This window comes from Lissotriton helveticus, chromosome 2_1 (assembly GCF_964261635.1).
Source record: "Lissotriton helveticus chromosome 2_1, aLisHel1.1, whole genome shotgun sequence".
In the NCBI taxonomy this organism is placed as follows: domain Eukaryota; kingdom Metazoa; phylum Chordata; class Amphibia; order Caudata; family Salamandridae; genus Lissotriton; species Lissotriton helveticus.
The window spans coordinates 47954533-47973546 of NC_136059.1; the positions used below are offsets into that span (position 1 = coordinate 47954533).

The 19014-nt window shown below is 47.2% G+C and overlaps 1 protein-coding gene across 2 annotated transcripts in view; it reads right to left on the bottom strand.

Annotated features, from left to right (window-relative positions):
• Nucleotides 1-19014, bottom strand: part of TAF1C (TATA-box binding protein associated factor, RNA polymerase I subunit C) — a 228810-nt gene that overhangs the window by 98709 nt on the left and 111087 nt on the right. The window contains exon 1 of one of the 2 annotated variants that reach the window (XM_078674449.1): nucleotides 11518-11828. The exons of the other annotated variant lie outside the window; for it this stretch is intronic. Within the exon in view, the coding sequence (XP_078530575.1) occupies nucleotides 11518-11622 (105 nt within the window). The 5' untranslated portion in view covers nucleotides 11623-11828. Of the gene's footprint in view, nucleotides 1-11517; nucleotides 11829-19014 lie in introns of those variants that run through there. 2 annotated transcript variants of the gene reach the window in all.

Below are 19014 nucleotides of genomic sequence, written 5' to 3' on the forward strand. Positions count from 1 at the left end.
CGAGGCTCCGGAGGAGACAGACTCTTCCCCATCGAAATCCTGACGCCCTTCTCTTCACACTGACTCCGGCGATGGATCTACAGGACTATTGAGGTGCTTGGCTGTATAGTATAGGCCAGGCGCTGCTCTCGGACATGCCACTCATTGATGGACTACACAATTTCATACTCATGGGTGGACAGTGGGTCGGGTGACGCCTCTCCAAGGGCGGGCCTACTCCCGGAGTTCGTTCCCACGTGTTAAGTGGGAGGTTGTTAGATACCTTGTGGGTAGTTGGGTGGGATCCATTGGTGTAGTGGGTCTTGGATCTCCCGTTGGAGGTCTGTGATTGCCTGCACCGCGACAGTTACTTCAATGTTTCTGAGGTATGGGGTGGGGGGTTGGAGAGGGGGTCGTTGGTACAGTTTGGGGCAGGGGAAGGGGTGCAGGGGGGGAACCGTGGTTTTGGGAGTTCGGGAAACATGGGGGGGGAGTTGGATCTAGCTCTAGCACGGTGTTTGCGGGAACCTGGGGGCGATTGCATAGGTGCGTGTGGTCTTGGTGGCCCGATACTCTAGAGATTTGGGTGATTGATGGCGGCTGATGTACAGGGTGCGAGCCCCCCGCATGCTACGATACGCGTCCTAAGTTGGAACGTGAGAGGTATGCTTGACAAAATCAAACGTAGTGCGGTTCTGCGATTGGGGAAGACTGAAAAAGCGGATGTATTGTTACTTCAAGAGACGCACCTCATGGGTACAAAAGTTCTTAGTCTGCGGAGGTATGGCTATGACCAAGTGTTTCATGCTGGGTTCACGAGAGGGTCCAGGGGAGTTGCGATCCTGATACACCGCAGGGTCCCTTACACACATGATACACAGTGGCTGGATGTGCATGGACGGTACGTGTTTGTTAAGGGGAAGCTGGGCGGTGAGCCTGTGGTCTTTGGCAGTGTGTATGCTCCACCCCCACTACAAGACGCTCTGATTGAACGACTGTTTGATATCTGGACTGGCATCCCGCTTGTGTTGACGATTGTGGGTGGAGACTGGAACGACGTGATGGACGGGAGGCTGGATCGCTGTAGACCAGGGGGAGGCCAGTTGACAGATGCCACTACACGCCTGAGTAGGATGGTGCAGGGGATGGGGTGGATTGACACCTGGCGACACTACCATGCGCGTATCCGCGAATATACCTTTGTATCTGCAGTCCACAAATCCTTCTCCCGTCTGGACTACCTGTTTATCCCACAGCCCTGGATAGGGAGGGTTGTTTCTACCTCCATACTTCCTAGGGGTCTGTCGGACCACTCCCCGACCGCGCTGACGTTGAGTCTGGGTGCGCGGCGGCAGCCGTTTCGTTGGCGACTCTCCACGTGGCACCTGCAGCGCGACGACTACCGATCACACATGAGGGAGGCGATAGCACATTACTGGATAGAGAATGAGGACCCGAGCATTGATGCCGTGACCTTGTGGGAGGCCCTGAAACCTGTGCTCCGGGGTGTGGACATTGCGTGGTGCGCCGCGAATCGCAGGGCCCGTACTTTGGCCCTGGCGGACGCGGCGGACCAGGTGCGTGCCCAGGAGGCGACCTGCCTGACAGGGGAGAGCGACGACGCGGTAACTGTGTTGCTGCACCTCCAGCGCTCTTATACCTCCCTATTGCTTGATGAAGCCAGACAGAACTGGCTAGCTACACAGAGTCGAATCTATCAATGGGGGGACAAATCTAGTACGATGCTTTATAGGCTATGTCGAGACACCTACCAGGCCCAGCCCTTGCCGGGACTCTGAGATGCTGCCGGAACTCCTATATCAGCTCCTGAGGTCTTGGCCCAAACGTTTGCCCAATACTACGAGGCGCAATATGCCCCCCAGGACTCCCTCCAAGCAGAGGAGATCGATAGATTCCTTGCGGACCTCCCGCCCCGGGCGCTCTCAGATGAAGCTAGAGAGCAGCTGGACCTTCCGCTGTCTGCTGAGGAGCTGGGAACTGCTCTAGGCGGACTAAATACGGGCAAGGCCCCGGGGCCCAATGGATTCCCCTGTGAGTTCATGAAGCAGTTCCATCTTCAGTTGGGGCTGCGCTATAAAAAGGCCCTGGAAGTGGCTAGGGACCGCGGCAGGATGCCGGCGGACTGGCGACACGCCGAGATTGTGGTTTTCTGCAAGCCGGGGAGGCCCCAGGATAGTCCCGAATCTTATCGTCCGATATCGCTGTTGAACTTCGAGGCGAAAATACTGGCAAAGGCTTTGGTGAATCGCCTTCTCCCGCATATTGCGGACTTAGTCCACGCGGACCAGGCGGGCTTCATGCCCCACAGAGCGACACGACATAATATACGCCGCGCGCATGTAGTGATAGAGGCGGTGCGGGCGGCGGGCATTCCTGCGGCCCTCCTGCTGGCGGACATCGACCGCGCCTTTGACTCCCTGAGCTGGCCGTATCTTCGAGCGCTTCTCCTCCGGCTTAATCTGGGCCCGCGCTTTTTGTCGTATATCCACTTGCTGTATACGGACCTGACGGCGGCGGTCAGGGTCGCAGGGGCGGTCTCTGGTTCATTCCCCATTGGTCGGGGCACCCGACAGGGATGCCCCCTCTCACCCTACCTGTTCGCCTTGGCTATGGAGCCGCTTGCGGCTTGGGTCCGGATGGACGCTCAGCTGCACGGAGTGGAATGGGTGGGAGGTCCATCTGATAGGATTGCACTTTATGCGGACGATGTGCTCCTTTTCCTCACAGACCTCAATAAATCGGGACCGAGGGTCCTGGATATAATGCGCATTTTTGGTGAGGTGTCCGGTCTCAGGATCAATGTACGGAAGTCGAAATTGTGGGTCCTGGGTGACCGGGGGACCTTGGGTCCTTGGGCCTCGGCCTTACAAGAAGCAATGGATGGGAGGCCTTAGATATTTAGGAGTCTTCTTGACGGATGTACCGGGTGTGTCATGGTCCCGAAACATAGTGCCGGTCTGGGAAAGGGTCCGTTCAGATATGCAGACGTGGTCCAGGATGCCCCTCAATGTTTATGGCCGCTCGGCCATCTTCAAGATGGTGGCACTACCCCGCTTGTTGTACCAGTTGCAGAACCACCCGTACTCAGTTCCGCCGCATTGGTTTCGGCAGGTGAACTCTGCCTTGGGTCGATTCCTGTGGACTGGGGGAGCGGTAAGAGTGGCGCTCCATACCTGCTTCCAGTCGACCTACTGTGGAGGGCTGGCCACATCGGACGTCCAGTCCTACTACCAGGCGTCGCACCTGCTTGTCCTCAATGAATGGTGGTATGGGGACCGGGGAGACCCGGCCTATGCCCTGGAAAGGTATCTGATGGATCCGGACACACTCCATACTATCCTCTACTCGGCTGCCACCCGGAAACGACTCCCGATGGTCACCCAGGTGGTCTTTAAGGTGTGGCGCGACGCTCTCCGCCGCATGGGATGGTGGAATAGGCTAACAGGTGAGACCCCCCTGTGGCACAATGGGAGACTGCCCGGCTTGGCTTCCCTGCGGGGCTTTGACGGTTGGGACGCTATTGGCATCTCGACACTGGGCCACGTACTGAAAGGCACAGTCCTCAAGTCGTTCCAGGCATTGCGAGTAGAATATGACATGCCCCAGTCTCAATTCTTCCGATACCTACAGCTCAGGCACGCGCTGACCCCCGCGATTGCGACTTTAACGTCCTTGCCGGAATTCAGCCCCTTGGAAGCTAAAGTATTTATGGGGGAATTGGAGACGAAGAAAATTTCGACTATATACCAGACGCTGGTTACCCATTGTTCCCCCTCCCTTGATAAACTGCGGGCGGTTTGGGAGGGTGAGCTGGGGGAGTTAGAGGAGGAGGACTGGAGGGAGGCTCTGGAGGCCCCTAGAGGAGCAGCGATAGCAGTGCACCTGCGATTCATCCAATTTAAGTACCTACACAGAGCATACTATACAAGGGAACGGCTGTGGAGGGCTGGGCTGATAGCCTCCCCGGAGTGCCTGAGGTGTGGGACTGAGATAGGCTCCTTCTTACATACGGTATGGGAGTGCGTGCGGCTGCAGAGGTTTTGGACGGGTGTATGGGACTGTCTGGAGGAAGTCTTGGCATGGGACCTCCCTCGCACGCCGAAGCTGGGCCTCCTCCATGTTATGGAGCAAGTAGGGGGCAATGGGTATAAACGGCATCTGCTCCTGTTGGGTCTCACGGTGGCCAAGAGGGACATAGCTCAGGCTTGGAAGGCACCCAGAGCTCCGCTGGTGGGAGTGTGGAAGCGAGGCATGGACTTCAACATGGGCCTGGAACGTCCTATCTTTGAGGCTAGGGGCTGCCCTCGAAAACATTACCGAATCTGGAAGAAATGGGCAGATTACCGGGGCCTACTGCTGGAACCCCCAGCGACGAGAGACGTGGGTCTAGACCTTGTTGGCTCTGCCCCTGTGTGAACTGCGCCACAGGTTGCTGATGTGATCCCTCAGGTTATGTTCTGGACAATGTAAACACCGTGCAGGGTGGGGGGGGGGCGTTGGGTTGGGATACGGGGAGGGGGGCCTGGGTGAACATTGATTGAATATTTTGACTTCTTTGCTCTTTTATTTTCACTACCTTCCTGATACTACGGAAGCGGTGTCTTGTTTATATTCTTTCAACTGCTGAACTCCAATAAAATTTGTTCTGAAAAAAAAAAATAGCTGTAACGACACAACTTACTTTGAGTCAACAGTAGTTAATATTATTCTGTGTGACTCAATGCTTTTTCACTGCTGGGCCAGGACACAATCCACTTTGGTAATCTATAAAAAGGTTATTTTTTCTTTGAAAGCTGGTATTTCTCTGCAGGTAGATCTTTTAATAAGTATGCCTAATACATGATATTGGAAATTGGCTTCAGTTTTGTGGGTCTGCATGGTCAGGATCTCTCAGTTCTTTCTGACCCTCAAATCTTAGGAGGGAATTATTAACGAGCAGTTAAATAACTTTGAAAAGCTCCTTAAGAAGATCCAAATGGACCACAGGCAACAATTCCTAATTCAATTGAGACACTGCTGAAAGGATTACGCTGACTGCTCAGGTTGCAGGGCTGGGAAGCGCTGACTAGGCCTGGTGAAACTTTTAAAACTCTTCCTCTGGGTACCAGCGGGGGAAGCGTTATGAAAGGCTGAAGGCACAAATTAAACTCTGGCAGCCGTGTTCAGCCCGGACTCACGTGGTGTGACCTATCCTGCAGCAGGCACCACCAAGCTGAGACTGTCCCGCAGCTGCATCGTGTTATATTCAAATTGATGGCATCGTCCCTTCATTGCTGCACTCTCTGCTCAGCCCCGCCCCCCATCCAGGCTGCAGCCCTCACTCCTCCACTGCACCATCACTCACTGCTGCACTCTCTCCTCAGCCTCTTACGGTACCGTCCTTCACTGATGCACTCTCCTCAGCCTCTCACTGCACCATCCCTTCACTCTCTCCTCAGCTCCACTATACCGTCCCTTCGAACTCTCTCTCACTACCTCTCTCTCTCTCTCACTACCTCACTCTCTTTCACTAACTCATTATCTCTCTCACTACCTCACACACTACTACACTATCTCTCATTCACTCTCTCTCTACCTCAATCTCTACCTCACTACTCAACTCTCTCTTTCTCACAGCATCACAATATCACTACCACAGTAACTATCTCTCTAACACACTACTTCACAACTTCACTCTCTCTATCTCACTACCTCACTCTCTCTACATCACTACCTCACTCTATCTATTACTATCTCACTATCTCACTCTCACTGCCTCACTATATAACGACACGCTCTCTCAAAAATTCACTACAACACTCTCTCACTACCTCACAACTTCACTCTCTCTCTCTAACTCACTGCTTCACTCTCTATCTCACTACCTCACACTCTCTATATACTACCTCACTCCATTTCTCTCACTATCTCTCTCACTATATCATAACACACTCTCTCTAAAGTTCACTACATCACTCTCTCACTACCCCACAACTTCACTCTCTCTCTAACTCACTACTTAACTCTCTCTCTATCTCACTACCGCACTCTCTCTCTATCTCACTACCGCACTCTCTCTCTCTCTCTCTCTCAAATACACTAACTCACTTTCACTCTCTCATACACTACCTCACACTCTCTCTCCCTCACTACCTCACTCTTTACTACCTCACTCTCTATCTCGCTACCTCACTTTCTATCTACCTCACTCTCTATTTCAATACCTCACTCTCTCTCTATTTCAATACCTCACTCGCTCTCTATTTCAATACCTCACTCGCTCTCTCTATCTCACTACCTCACTCTCTATCTACCTCACTCTCTATTTCAATACCTCACTCTCTCTCTATTTCAATACCTCACTCGCTCTCTATTTCAATACCTCACTTGCTCTCTCTATCTCACTGCCTCACTCTCTCTCTGCTAATGCAATAGGTATCACATATGCAAAAAACAAAGCTAATGCCAATACAAATGACAATGCCATTTATTTAGGGATACAAAAAAGATAAAAAAATAATGAGCAATTCCAATAGCTCTACCTATAATATTGCCGAGACCATTGCATTGTAAATGCTTGTTTTTGTTTATGTTTTTGTTTGTAGAACATATAAATAAAGGGATTTGTCATTTACAATGCCAATATTTTAAGAACATATAAATAAATGGCATTGTCATTTACAATGCCAATAGCTTAATCTCTCGCAAATGCGAGACCTATTGCATTTGCACCTCCACAGCGCCACGCACACAAAGCCACCCACACAGAGCCACCCACACAGAGCCACCCTCACACAGACACAGACAGAGCCACACACACACACAGAGCCACACATGACCTCCATTTCCTGGTGTGGACCTGTGAAAAAATAGAAGCCATCCAATCAAAATGATGGCATAGACCCTATGCGTCAACTGGAGGAGCAAGCACAAGGACGGAAAGGAAAACCATGAAATAAGATGACACTGACAAGAAAGCCAATTAACTGGCTGAACCAAAGCCGCTGTAATTAGTGCTATTGTCCACAAAGTCTAAACACGACGCCTAAAAGCTGTCTGTAGGCGAGACCTACATATGGAGAGTGAAATTGAGCACTAAGGCTTGCCAAAGAACAACTGCTCCGCCGTAAAATAAATCCATACCGGATACAAAAGAATGACCAAAGCAAATGAAAAATGCCAACATTATATGAAGCAGTAACCATCAGACAATATTCACGTCAAGAGAGGTAGTTAGTATTAAAGTTAGGTTTCAGACTAAAAAGGTCCCAGCTGCTTGCTGGCTTTTATAATCTTGCGGAAATTTCAAGGTGGATCTGCGTAGGATGTATCGTGCATACAATAGTTACGTTCCCCGTCCCATGGTACGAAGCATTCAACAGGCTTCCCTTCTTGCCTTAACCACTGTCCCCCGTGAAGAAGGACTGATGTGTACATAACCCCTAAAGACAGAAGCCATTCTTTTCATTTGAGAATTCTGAGTTAGCATTTGCTGTTTGGCAGTAACTTCAGTACTAAGGCGGTAGAACTTTTACAATCGGCCTAGAATTGGAGTCATTTTACACTTTAACTTTACTGAAAAGTCATATTTGAAAACAGTTTCAATTTACGCTACTGGACATCTATGTTAATGGTAATGTTAATGTTAAGGCTATTTGTAGAGCGCGTCTGTTACCAAAAAGGTGTCCTGGCGCTAAGAGAAGTTCTGAAGAGGAATCAAATGAAAGAGGAGTAGTGTTTTTTTTTTGGATCAGTTTGTAAAAAGCCAAGTTTTTAGTATCTTTCTGAAAGCGAGAAGGTTAGTCATGCTTCTCAAGGAGAGGGGAAGTGCATTCCAGGCCTTAGCTGCATTAACTGTGAAGCTTCTGCCTCCCCATTAGCCTTCTTCACCCTAGCTATTGTTACCATCTTGGCATCAGAGGAACGTAACGTTCTGGTAGTGGTGTACCATTGGATGAGTTGTTTAAGGAATTCTGGCCCTATTCCATGGAGGGCTTTGAAAACCAAGCACAAGGCTTTAAATTGGGTGCGTTTCCTTACCGGAAGCCAGTGTAGGGTTTTAACTTGGGCAGAGATGGATTCGGCTCTAGGTATGCGGGTGAGTAATCTGGCCGCTGCGTTCTGCAGAACTTGTAATTTATTCAAAGATCCTTCATGTATCTTTAGGTAAAAGCTGTTGCAGTAATCTAGCCTAGGCATGATTAAGGCAGTAACAATAGTTTTTTGTGCTGCTTTAGGGAGAGATGGCAATATTTTTTTTCAGGATTTAAGAATATAGGTGGTAGTCGAGACCACTTTATTGATCTGGTCCCTACAGTTCAGTTTCTCATCGATCCAAAAACCCAGGTTTTTCACTTTTTTTACTGGCGTGGGAAGCTGGCCTAGGTCTATTGGCCAGCAGTCTGGTGTCCAGAGGTTAGGATTATTTCCAAACAATACCACCTCTGTCTTGTTGGAATTCAACTTCAAGCAGTTTTGGGCCATCCAACCCCCCACGGCACTCATACAGTTCTGTAGCCTCCGGGGGGCAGTCTGAGAACCGCCCGGAAGAAGGTTCACGACTATCTGAGTATCGTCGGCATAGGATGTTAATGTGAATCCAAATGATTCTATAAGGGGGGGCCAGCGTAGAGACGTAAATATTAAAATGGGTCGGGCTCAGAGATGAACCCTGAGGAACACCGCAAGGCAGAGAAAATGGTTCTGCTTTGAATTCTTCAAGAGCTACGGTTTGTACTCTATCCGTTAAAAACGATTTAAGGAGTTTCCATACCGAGCCCCTCACTCCTATCTCCTGTGGCCGGTCCATCAACACCGCATGATGGACCGTGTCGAATGCCGCAGAGAGATCCAGCATTATCAGTGCCGCATTGCCTCCTTGGTCTAAAATCATTCTAATCTCTTTTGTGGATTTTATGAGTGCAGCTTCAGTACTGTGACCTCCTCTAAACCCAAACTGGGTTGGGTCCAGGGCCTGAGTATCATGTAGAAAGGTGTTCAATTGAGCATTAATGTTCCTTTCTATGACTTTTGCAGGAAAAGGGATCTTGGAAATAGGTCTAAAATTGTTGGGATCGGTGACATCCAGATTTTTTTTTTAAAGCAGTGGTAGAATTGAGGCCTGCTTCCGATCTTTAGGGAAGTACCCCACAGAATACATAGTACTGAAGATCGGGGTCAGTATTTTAGAGACAGGCTCTGCAGCTGAAATAACTACGGATGTGGGGCATGGATCCATTGGAAAACCCGATTTTACCTTCCGTAGTAGGTTGTAGGTGTCTAGTTGTGTTAGTGGGGTAAAACTGATTAAAAGCGGGTTATTTTTGTTAATTTCTGAAGGAGCTGGTGCCAAGCCATATGTAATTTCGTTACACGATTTAGTGAAGGTGACAAAAATGTTGTTCACTTTCTCAAAGAAGTAGTTGGCAATTTTATTACACAGCTCTTGATTGGCTGTAGGGGGTGGCTTGCGTGGAGTAGATAGTTGCTTTGCTATTTTAAAAATCTCTTTAGAGGAATTTCTAGCCTGAATAATTCTGTCAGCAAAATATTCTTGTTTTGCTTTGAGAAGCAGCTGTTTGTATACTACAAGACTTGTTTTGTGGTCCTGCTTATCCTTGTCGCTGTAGCCCTTCCTCCATTTTCTTCTAGATGTTCACAAACTAACTTCTGATCTCTGAGTTCGGGAGAGTACCATGGGGCAGAGGGGTTTTGTCTTGTTTGATGAAGATGTTTTATAGGTGCTAGTTCCTTACCTGCCTCGGCTAGCCAATTGGAATAAGTATTGGTGGCCTCATCTAAGTCTCTATACATCAACGGCATGGTTGATGTGAGCAGTTGGTGTAGTTCCTTATTATCTATCTTATTCCAGGCTCTGGTCACTGCAGAGTGTGGAAAATTGTAGAAAAGTGTCCAAAAAAGAAAAGGTTGAAAGGCATGTGAACCATGGTAACAAGTGTCAACAGTACTACAAATTGTAGATACTGGCTTATTAACCACACACACGATTGCGCCTGACACCATAACTAACTCCTGGCATCTATTTGGAGCACCATTTTGCATTCCATGACTTGCTTTGCGCATCTTATTAGAAGTTTGAACTTGAAAATGTCAGCATATAAAGCGATGTTGGCTTACAAAACAGCTGTTCGTGTGAGGAGTTTTTACAGACGTTTCCTTCTTCGCACTCTAGTACTTGCAGAAAAGCTTTTCAAAGAACTACAACTCCATAATGCAAAGAAAAAAGGTTCAGATTATCTACATGACGTCACAACTTGAGATTCATGACAAGTCTATTATAGCACAGCAAAGTGTGAAACATAAAAAATGCAAGGCAGTAAATTTAAAAGAGAACCTGAGCCCTACCAGATACGCAACACATGTTTACTGGAGCTCAGTTAGACTACAAACAAATGCCCCACAAACCCACTCGATGCGTGGTCATCACAACCTCTATGTGCAGTCACTATGCACACTCTCTCTATTGACAGCCACCCGAAACCCACAGGGTTAACACAGGGAGCTGTCACCTCTCTACCTCAGCGGATGCAATTAAATAAAGGCAGAGGTCAGCAAGTAATAACCTGACCTCAAACAGAATAAGCCTGCGTCTGTCAAACCACAAATTACCCAAAAGTCGAACAGACCGACTCTGAGGAGGTTTGGTCAGCCCAGGAATACCAGGTATCACCCGAGGACGTGTGACACATACCACTCAGGGAAGTCAGCTCTGCCGATCCTAGCGACTATTTACACACATCACTTCAAGAATGCACGCCACCACATGCTTTTATCCTCCTCTCAGTCACACTTCACCTGCAAAGCACAGCCATGCGGCACCGGGGAATATCAGTCATATAACCGAACAGGAACTTCAGTTACGTCTACCCTTATCAATAGTACTTTAGACAGACAACCTGAAGAATGCAAATATCCTAAGGGTTTGCTCCTACCATGATGAATCACCTTAGGGGCCCAGCAAGTTTTTAACAGGTACCACCCTAGTCACTTATCACATTCAGATAAGTCTACCCATGTCAAAGATATTTTACTAAGACCACCAAAACCCACATACCTACAGGTTCACTCTCTGCATTTATATAGTGACTCATTTAAGCCCCTCCCCATTAGTGCAAATGGCACTAAAGATACCAGTTGCAGTCTAGAATTATAACACCCCATACCATGAAGTCTCCGACCCCCGAAGGATACTGAAGATGGTCACTCCACGCGATGACATACAGCCCCCACCACACACAAACACCGAGAAGGATACTGAAGAGGTCACCCACCCTATGACATACAGCCCCCACCCATCACCCCCACAGGATGCTGAAGATGACAACCTTGCCCTATGACATGCATCGCCCGCACGGCATGTGAGCTGCAGATGCCGGTCTCAGGCCTTCTCTATTGCACGCAACACGGGGCCCCTAACTCAGTTCACGGGCGCCCTCTTGAAGTCAGGCAACCGTCAGCTAGTCTTCTAGGGCAGTCCGATCTCTCACTATCCCCCAAACATGGGCCAGGGCGACTCACCTGGTCCTTTTCTGTTCGCACGGTGCCCCCTGCAAGGCTGCTGCCCAGTCTACTCCACGCCGAAGCCCGGTGCACTGATCCTTTATCTCCCGGGCAGGCGGCCATGTCTTGCAGGCTTCCCAAGTTCCGAGGGAGGTTGCGGAGTGCTCCGTCTTCTCTTCGTTGCGGGTGAACCAGCAGGTAGGGATTCGCTGCCGCGTAGGGCCCGGTCCCACTGTATCAGCTGCATCGATAAGCGCCGTTAGAGCCGGGCGCCGCTGCCGATCAAAAAATGGCGTCCATCACTGCGAGCAGGTCCGGGATGAAAATTCCTCTAAGACCTTTTACAATTAAATAGTTGCAGCATGATTAGGGATATGGGATATGGCCATATTTTACGGGCGCTAGAGAAACAAGCACAACCAACGAGGGGGGAGCAGGAGAGCAAGCACAAATAATGAGAGGGCAGGAGACAAACAACGAGGGTGCATGAGAGCAATCATACTACTCGCGGCGGCGGTCGGGCAGAAATGGCTTCAGCAAAGCGCCGACATTTTCCGATTCGGGCGTGGTTTTCTTTCTCTCCTCTTCCCATTGGCTGGAAGGTAAAATTCCAGCCAATGGGAAGAGGAGAGAAAGAAAACAAGAAAGAAGCGAAAAAAGACGCCCCCGAATCAGAAAAAGACGGGGCTAGAACAGAGTGATGCCCCTCTCCTCTAATGGCTGGCCTCCGTTTAGGAAGCCAGCCAATGGAGAAGAGGGGCGGGTTCAAGCCCCCGTACTAAGAAACATTAAATCTCGGAGCCGAGACTGCGCAAGCGCAGCCTACGGTCCTCGACCTAAAAACGGAATATGAGAGACAGTAGGTTAGAGGACACAGAATGGCACATGACACAGAGTGCCGAAATTATCCAATGCAAACAGAAAAGTACAGGATGTTGGGAATAATCTGCAGAAAACTAAGAGGGTGGGAGGATAGGATGAGAATAAGAAATTTGTTAGCATTTGCGGCAAGAATTTTCAGTTTTATTAAGGACACGGAGGCGAGGATTATTGCTTCTCTTTCTTTATTGCAAAACACACAGCAGCCAATTAAAACGTTTTTAACATTGTAAACAAACTATATTTCCCATTATGCTTCACAACCAATCAAGTCCTAGCAGACCTTATTAGAGTCACCATCTCCTTTCCAAGAGCCTCTTTCTTTGCTCCGATAGTCTCTAATCCAAAGTGCGTACCATAATCATCAAACAAGACCACTTACGCCGGTTCTCCAACATGAGAACAACTTGTCAGCCAGGAACTGGAAACTCTGTCAAAATACTTCTGATCCTAAGAAAACAGAATCAATCCCCTTTCTGTTCTGAACCTAGAATAAAGCGAAAGGAAACATGTAACATCTGTAAACAACTGCATTGTAAATATGGGTGAGTTAGTATTATGACAATTACAACTACAATTGTATTACAATCTGGAGGGATAATCCTCGCCTCCGTGTCCTTAATAGATTGAAAATTCTTGGTGCGAATGCTAGCAAGTTTTTATATTCTTTTACAGTACCAGAGGATCAGATTATTACCTCCTGGAAGCACCAGGCTTGGGGTCTCTACCCTCAGAATAAAGGAGTCCTTCATCCCAATAAACTCTATGGGTACCTGTAGCATTCCCAGCAGCCTCAGAAGCAGCTTGCTGTCTGAGGGGTTCAAGAGAGGGGCAGTCTAACTGTGCCTGCCTTAAGTCTGCCCTTGAAGGTGCCCCTGTCCCAAGAAACTCAACCTGGTCAGGTTCAAGTTCTTCTAGAACAGTTCCTTCAGGAGTCTCAGAATCAGCTTCCTGAGAAGGCTGATTCTCACTTGTAGGCGGGGGGAAGGCACTGCCTTTACCCTACTGCTCCTTCTTTTGGATGGCACTTGGTCCATAGTTTCAGGATCCAAGGCCTGTTCAGTTTGGCACTTTTTGGCAAGGACATGTGCTGATATGCCTAACATCTCTGCATGAGTCCTATACTCCACTTCTGACCACACTGAGGATTCCAGATCATTGCCCAACAGACATTCAACTGGGAGGTCTGCATTTACCACAACTCTTTTGAGGCCAGTTACCCCTCCCCAGGAGAAGTTAACAACTGCCACACTATGTGTAGTACTGACATTGTTAGCATTGGTCACCAGGTAATTATCACCCAGTACAATCTGTCCAGGGTCCACAAAGTTAGGTGTCACCATAGTGACACTGGCACATGTGTCACTATAGGCCTGAGCCACTTTGTCATTTATCAAAGGTGTTTGCCTGTACTTGCCCAAAATACTGGGACTCACAGTTGAGGGCATAGCCATGTCCACATTACAGACAAGAACAGCCTGAGTGGGGATCCTGACTAATCCAGAATCCACCTCAGTACCCATGGGTAACCCACTATAGCCTTGGGTTGGGAACTACCACTGTTAACTGTACTAGGGGTTGCAGGTGCCTTAGGGGCTACATTGGTAGGGGCTGTCCCATTCTTGGTGCACTCACTAAACCAGTGAGAGGCAGATTTACAATAATTACACCAAGGTTTCTTTGGACCTTCTTTTTTCTTCTTCTTAGAAGTTTGGGACCCCCCTTCATTAGAATTTTGGGGGCCTGATGAAGACGTCTGGTCTTTTTGTTTCTGATCCCCACCTTTTTGGTCTGCCTTTTTCTGATCACCACATTGGTTCTGGGGTTTCTGCTTAACCCTGGTTCTGACCCATTTGTCTGCCTTCTTTCCCAATTCTTGGGGAGAGGTCAGATCTGAGTCAATCGGGTGTTGGTGCAACAACTGGTTCTGACAATTGTTAAGAATTTGTTCTCTCATGATCAAATTATACAATCCTGTATAGTCCTTAACTTTACTTCCCAGCAACCAGCCTTCCAGTACCTTAGTGGCACAATCAACAAAATCAGTCCAGTCCTGAGTCTGTCTCTTCTGGGTATCTCTGAACATCAACCTGTACTGTTCAGTGGTTAAGCCAAACCCATCAATTAGAGCACTCTTCAGGACAGTGTAATTGTTAGCATCATCATCACTAACTGTGAGGAGCTTGTCTCTTCCTTTTTCTGCAAAGGAGAGCCATAAGATTGCTGCCCACTGACTTTGGGGTACCTGATGTACTTTGCAGGCCCTCTCTAAAGCAGTTATCCATTTGTGGATGTCATCCCCAACTTCGTAGGGGGGCACAATCTTTCTCAGGTGTCTATTGTCATAGTATCTGTCTTTATCCTTAGGGATATTGCTTCCACCAGTGGAATCTAATCCACGTAACTTTTGCTCCCTTGCCAAAGCAAGTTTTGCTTGGGCTAGGGCAAGTTCTTCCTTCTCTATTCTGAGTTGGACTTCCCTCATCCTAGCCTCATGTTCTCTCCTGTGAGAGGAAGTCATTCCCTCTGAGAACCTCTAGAGCCACTGGAGTGGAGAGATTCACCTGAGTGAGATCTGTCCCTCCTATACCTCTGGTTAAACCCACTTGAAGGCCTGAATGGGGCTCCCCATTCTCAGCCCCAAATTGGCTTAAATTGGCCTGGCTAAGTCTTCTGACTTCCACCTAGCCTTGGCTTCCCTCCCCATCTTCAGAGTCATCTGCCTCCCCATCATCCTCATTATCTAAGATAGTAGGATCAGTTGTATTGATGAAGCGAGATACAGAAGATTTTGGGTGTACCTCATTCAAATCAATCACCTCCATAATAAAGTAATATATTATTTTGATTGCTGTGTATTAACCAAAACACATTACATGTGGGAAATGCTTTGCACTAACATGTTTGAATAACATATTAATTGGTGATGTAAAACGCATGTTTAATCTATTTTGTGCATTTAAGTGGTGTCTGTGTCATAATGTGCATTGTGTATTTGCATGTTGCTTTTCTGCTTTATTTTTAATGGCTTGCAGTGTGATGCTTTTCTGCTAGGTAACAGTTTTAAAGGTTAAATATTAGCATTGGTGGTTGGGGGGACAGAAAACACATATATTTTATGTATTCACATTTTCTTTTTCTGTTTATCGTAGTTTTGGTGGGTTGCCAATTCCAACATGGCTTCGATTTTCCCGGTTCTGCGCAGTAGAAAGGCTTACATCATTTTGCTGAGAGAAAGCTCGTTTATGCTGTCTTCACTGAAAAACATTTTGAAGCTTCAGCTAACTATGATTCGAGGTCACTTGATATGAACGTTGGTGAAGTGGCTGCAGGCCAAAGTGATAACCACGAGAACAGCTGAATGTCTGCCAAGGACAAAAGCATAGAGCCTTTCAAAAATGACCACATGGAAACAGCTGAATCACTGAAAATGAACATTTAAACAAAAAGGCCTAATGTCGAACAGGAACTGTTGAATGTTTATTTATCAGTTTGCAAACAAAGTTATTCACGTACATCCTGGAAGTTTGAGAAGTGCATGAACAGTTGAATTTGTATCTGTCAGCTTTTAATCAGCAAGTTATTTATGGACATCCTGAAAATTAACAAATACATTGTGGATTAACGAACATCCTGGAAGCTAATAATTGCAATGTCATGACCAATCAGAGAATGGAAAACGGAAAGTGTTGAAACATTTGAGGGTAGTGTGCCAGAAAATTCAGTATATATATCAGAGCAAAATTGGGGTTTAATGTCATTGGATCTGAATGCAGAGAGAGATGCTTTTTGCACTGCAGCTGTTTGCAGAGATGCTGGGAGCCTGAAACTATGCCAGACTGCTCGCTGATAACCCCTGTAGGTTGGAGATTTTGTTGCGGGATACCAAGCCTGGGTGAGAGACTGCGTCCGAGGAGACTTGGGTTAGTGAGTATAGCTTTGGGGTTTAGTGCTGGGTAGGCAGGTTTTAGTGTACAAATCTTTAGAATGAAATGCATGTTTTAACTATGGTTTCTCTGATCTTTTCATGCAGAATTTCACTTTCAGTTGCATTGACCAAGGTTTGATGTTTTATTTTAGAGAATAATGAAATTAATGTGAACTTGAATTTTCTCTTTATGATTAAACAGTTTTACTTGATTTATTGCCTGAATAAATAGCAATGCTCAGTGAGAATTAACAATGATAGAATAAATGCTAATTTTCTTTTATGCAAATTAATTACATAAAATCTTTTGAATAAAAATTAGATAAATGAAGAAGTAAAAGCTGGTCTTTGATTCTTCCTAGCCTAATTTTCATTCTAGTAGATCCATGACCACTATGGTGGTGTGTCTGAATAATTAAATGTCTGAATAAAACCATGGTAAAGTGTAAATAATCTGCAGGTGTAAATAATAATTAGTTAAATAGGTTTAGACGCTCCACCTAAATGTTACAGAGTTTCTCCATTGCGATTCACCAGAGCCTTGAAGCAGAGTGTAAGTGAACAGGGTAAATGTGCATGATTTTTGTTTTTTTAAGGTTTCAGGGAAATGGTGAGTATTGATTGGAAATGATTTCTGGAGCCGCGCTGTAGCAGTATCCTCTGTTGAGGGCAGGACCTCATCTGCATTCCCTGTAGGACCTGAACCAGATGCTTTCTGAGCATCATACTCTTCTAGGATTTCCATCAGGTGCTGAAGGGTAGGGTTGCAACCCTGTTTCAACTTCCTTGTGGTACACAAGTGCCTCAGCTCTTGGAAGTTGAGTATTTCATATCTATGGGGTGCCCTTGGAGGGTCACTCCCCACAGGTAGAGTCATACTTGGCTCACCTGTGATAGACATGATCTAGTGAGGTGTGGTGTGTGCACCTACCTACACTAAGTGTTTCCTACTGAACCTCCCTAGGAGTTGTAGTCAGGGTGTGCTAGGCCCTTTGGTCTACAACTAAGTTCAGTAGAACTTAAGTATTCTAAGTCTTGTTTTATATGTACCTATAGGCACCTGTATGATCTTTCAAATTATATTGCAAAGATTACAATTGTTAAAACAACAGCAAGCTCAAATCCCAACCGCTGCACACCAATGTGAGAAGTTGGCCTGATATGTGATGTCCACAATTCTAGTGGGAACCTTGTATCAGTCCAAACAACCCTTATGGTGATGGTTGTAAAGTCAACCTTATAGACCAGCTATCCTAGTGGTAGCATGGACAAAAGCAGTCTTAGGCTAAACTCAAGAGGGCCTGTGAAGCCAGCTGTTTTACCATATGCAACCCCTTTAATACCAAGTGAAAGAACACCACACAGGTTGTATATCAAAATATATATGTATTTATTTCTAACACAATCCTCTGAACTCTTTATGAGGCCAGAGGCACCAGCACATAACAAGATACTTAATTAAAATACAATAAGTTGCACAAAATACAGTAATGCCCTAGGGGCACTTCGAACCATATACTAAAATAGGATGTATGACATTACAACGCATGCTTTTACCACGCATGCCTTTACAACGCGGTTTTTACAATGCATGCCTTTACAACGCATAGTGCTTTGGGGCGCTGGATAGTGAATTGTTTAATTTACTATTCCAACTCCAGTCCCCGTGGATAGTAGGGAAGCTGTTGGATAGTAAATTAAACCTATTCCCTATACTAGAGCGCCCCCCAGCGCAATGCGTTGTAATGGTTTGCGTTGTAAAAGTTGCGTCGTAAAGGCACTGCGTGGTAAAAGTTGCGTTATAAAGGATGTTTCCCACTAAAATAGTGGTATAAGAACCACGTCACAAACAAAGGAGAGGCCTAGGGCCTGGAGAATCGCTGGGGCTACACTGTACTACCAATGGATAGAAAGCAGGAGGCCCACGGGATGCGCGTGCAGTGTCTTTACATGCACGCAAGTTACCATAGAGTTAGAATTGGAAACTAGTTCTTTTAGGACACTTCCGGATGGACTAGGGAAAAGCTACTTGAAACTAGGACACTAGGATAGTCAATACCCACAGGAGTACCGAAATACTCGCGTTACCTCACCCACAGGAAGCGGGTGCATAGGTGTCAAAGTGTGTCGGGTTTCGTCGCTGATTCCTATGGAGCCTTGGAGAAAGATGCTGCAGGCGACCAGGAGAGAAGTGTCCGGGTAAATCCAAGGGCCGATAGAGGATGAAGAGTACCTGAAAGCAGAGGGGACAAAGTCTGGGTCACTAGCCAGTGACCAGGATGGAACCAGGAAGGAACCAGGCGATGTCAGGATGCCATCAGGTGATGTCATGAAGCTTCTCTCTGCAGCCACGTGGACCAGAGGGTGTCGACGACAACCAGGAGCTGGATACGGACTGTCCCACGAAGGATCTCGCTGTCGGCGGTGTCGGCTTCCGGATTGGAGTCAACAAGCCTTGGCAAAGGCAACCCACGCAGAAAAGGAAGATGGCTTCTTAATCAGGCAAGGTCTGATGGGCTGCTCCTTTTCAGGGGAGCAAGGGCCAGTCTGGAGGAACGAGACCAGCATTATAAATCAAAGGTTTCGTTGCCACAGAGGCCACTAGCCAACGGGCCAGTGACCGGACAGACGCGTCAAGCAGGAAAATACAGAAGGGCCCCACGCAGAACTCGTGGAGTGTGGAGGGCTGATCTTCGGTGCAGTTGGTG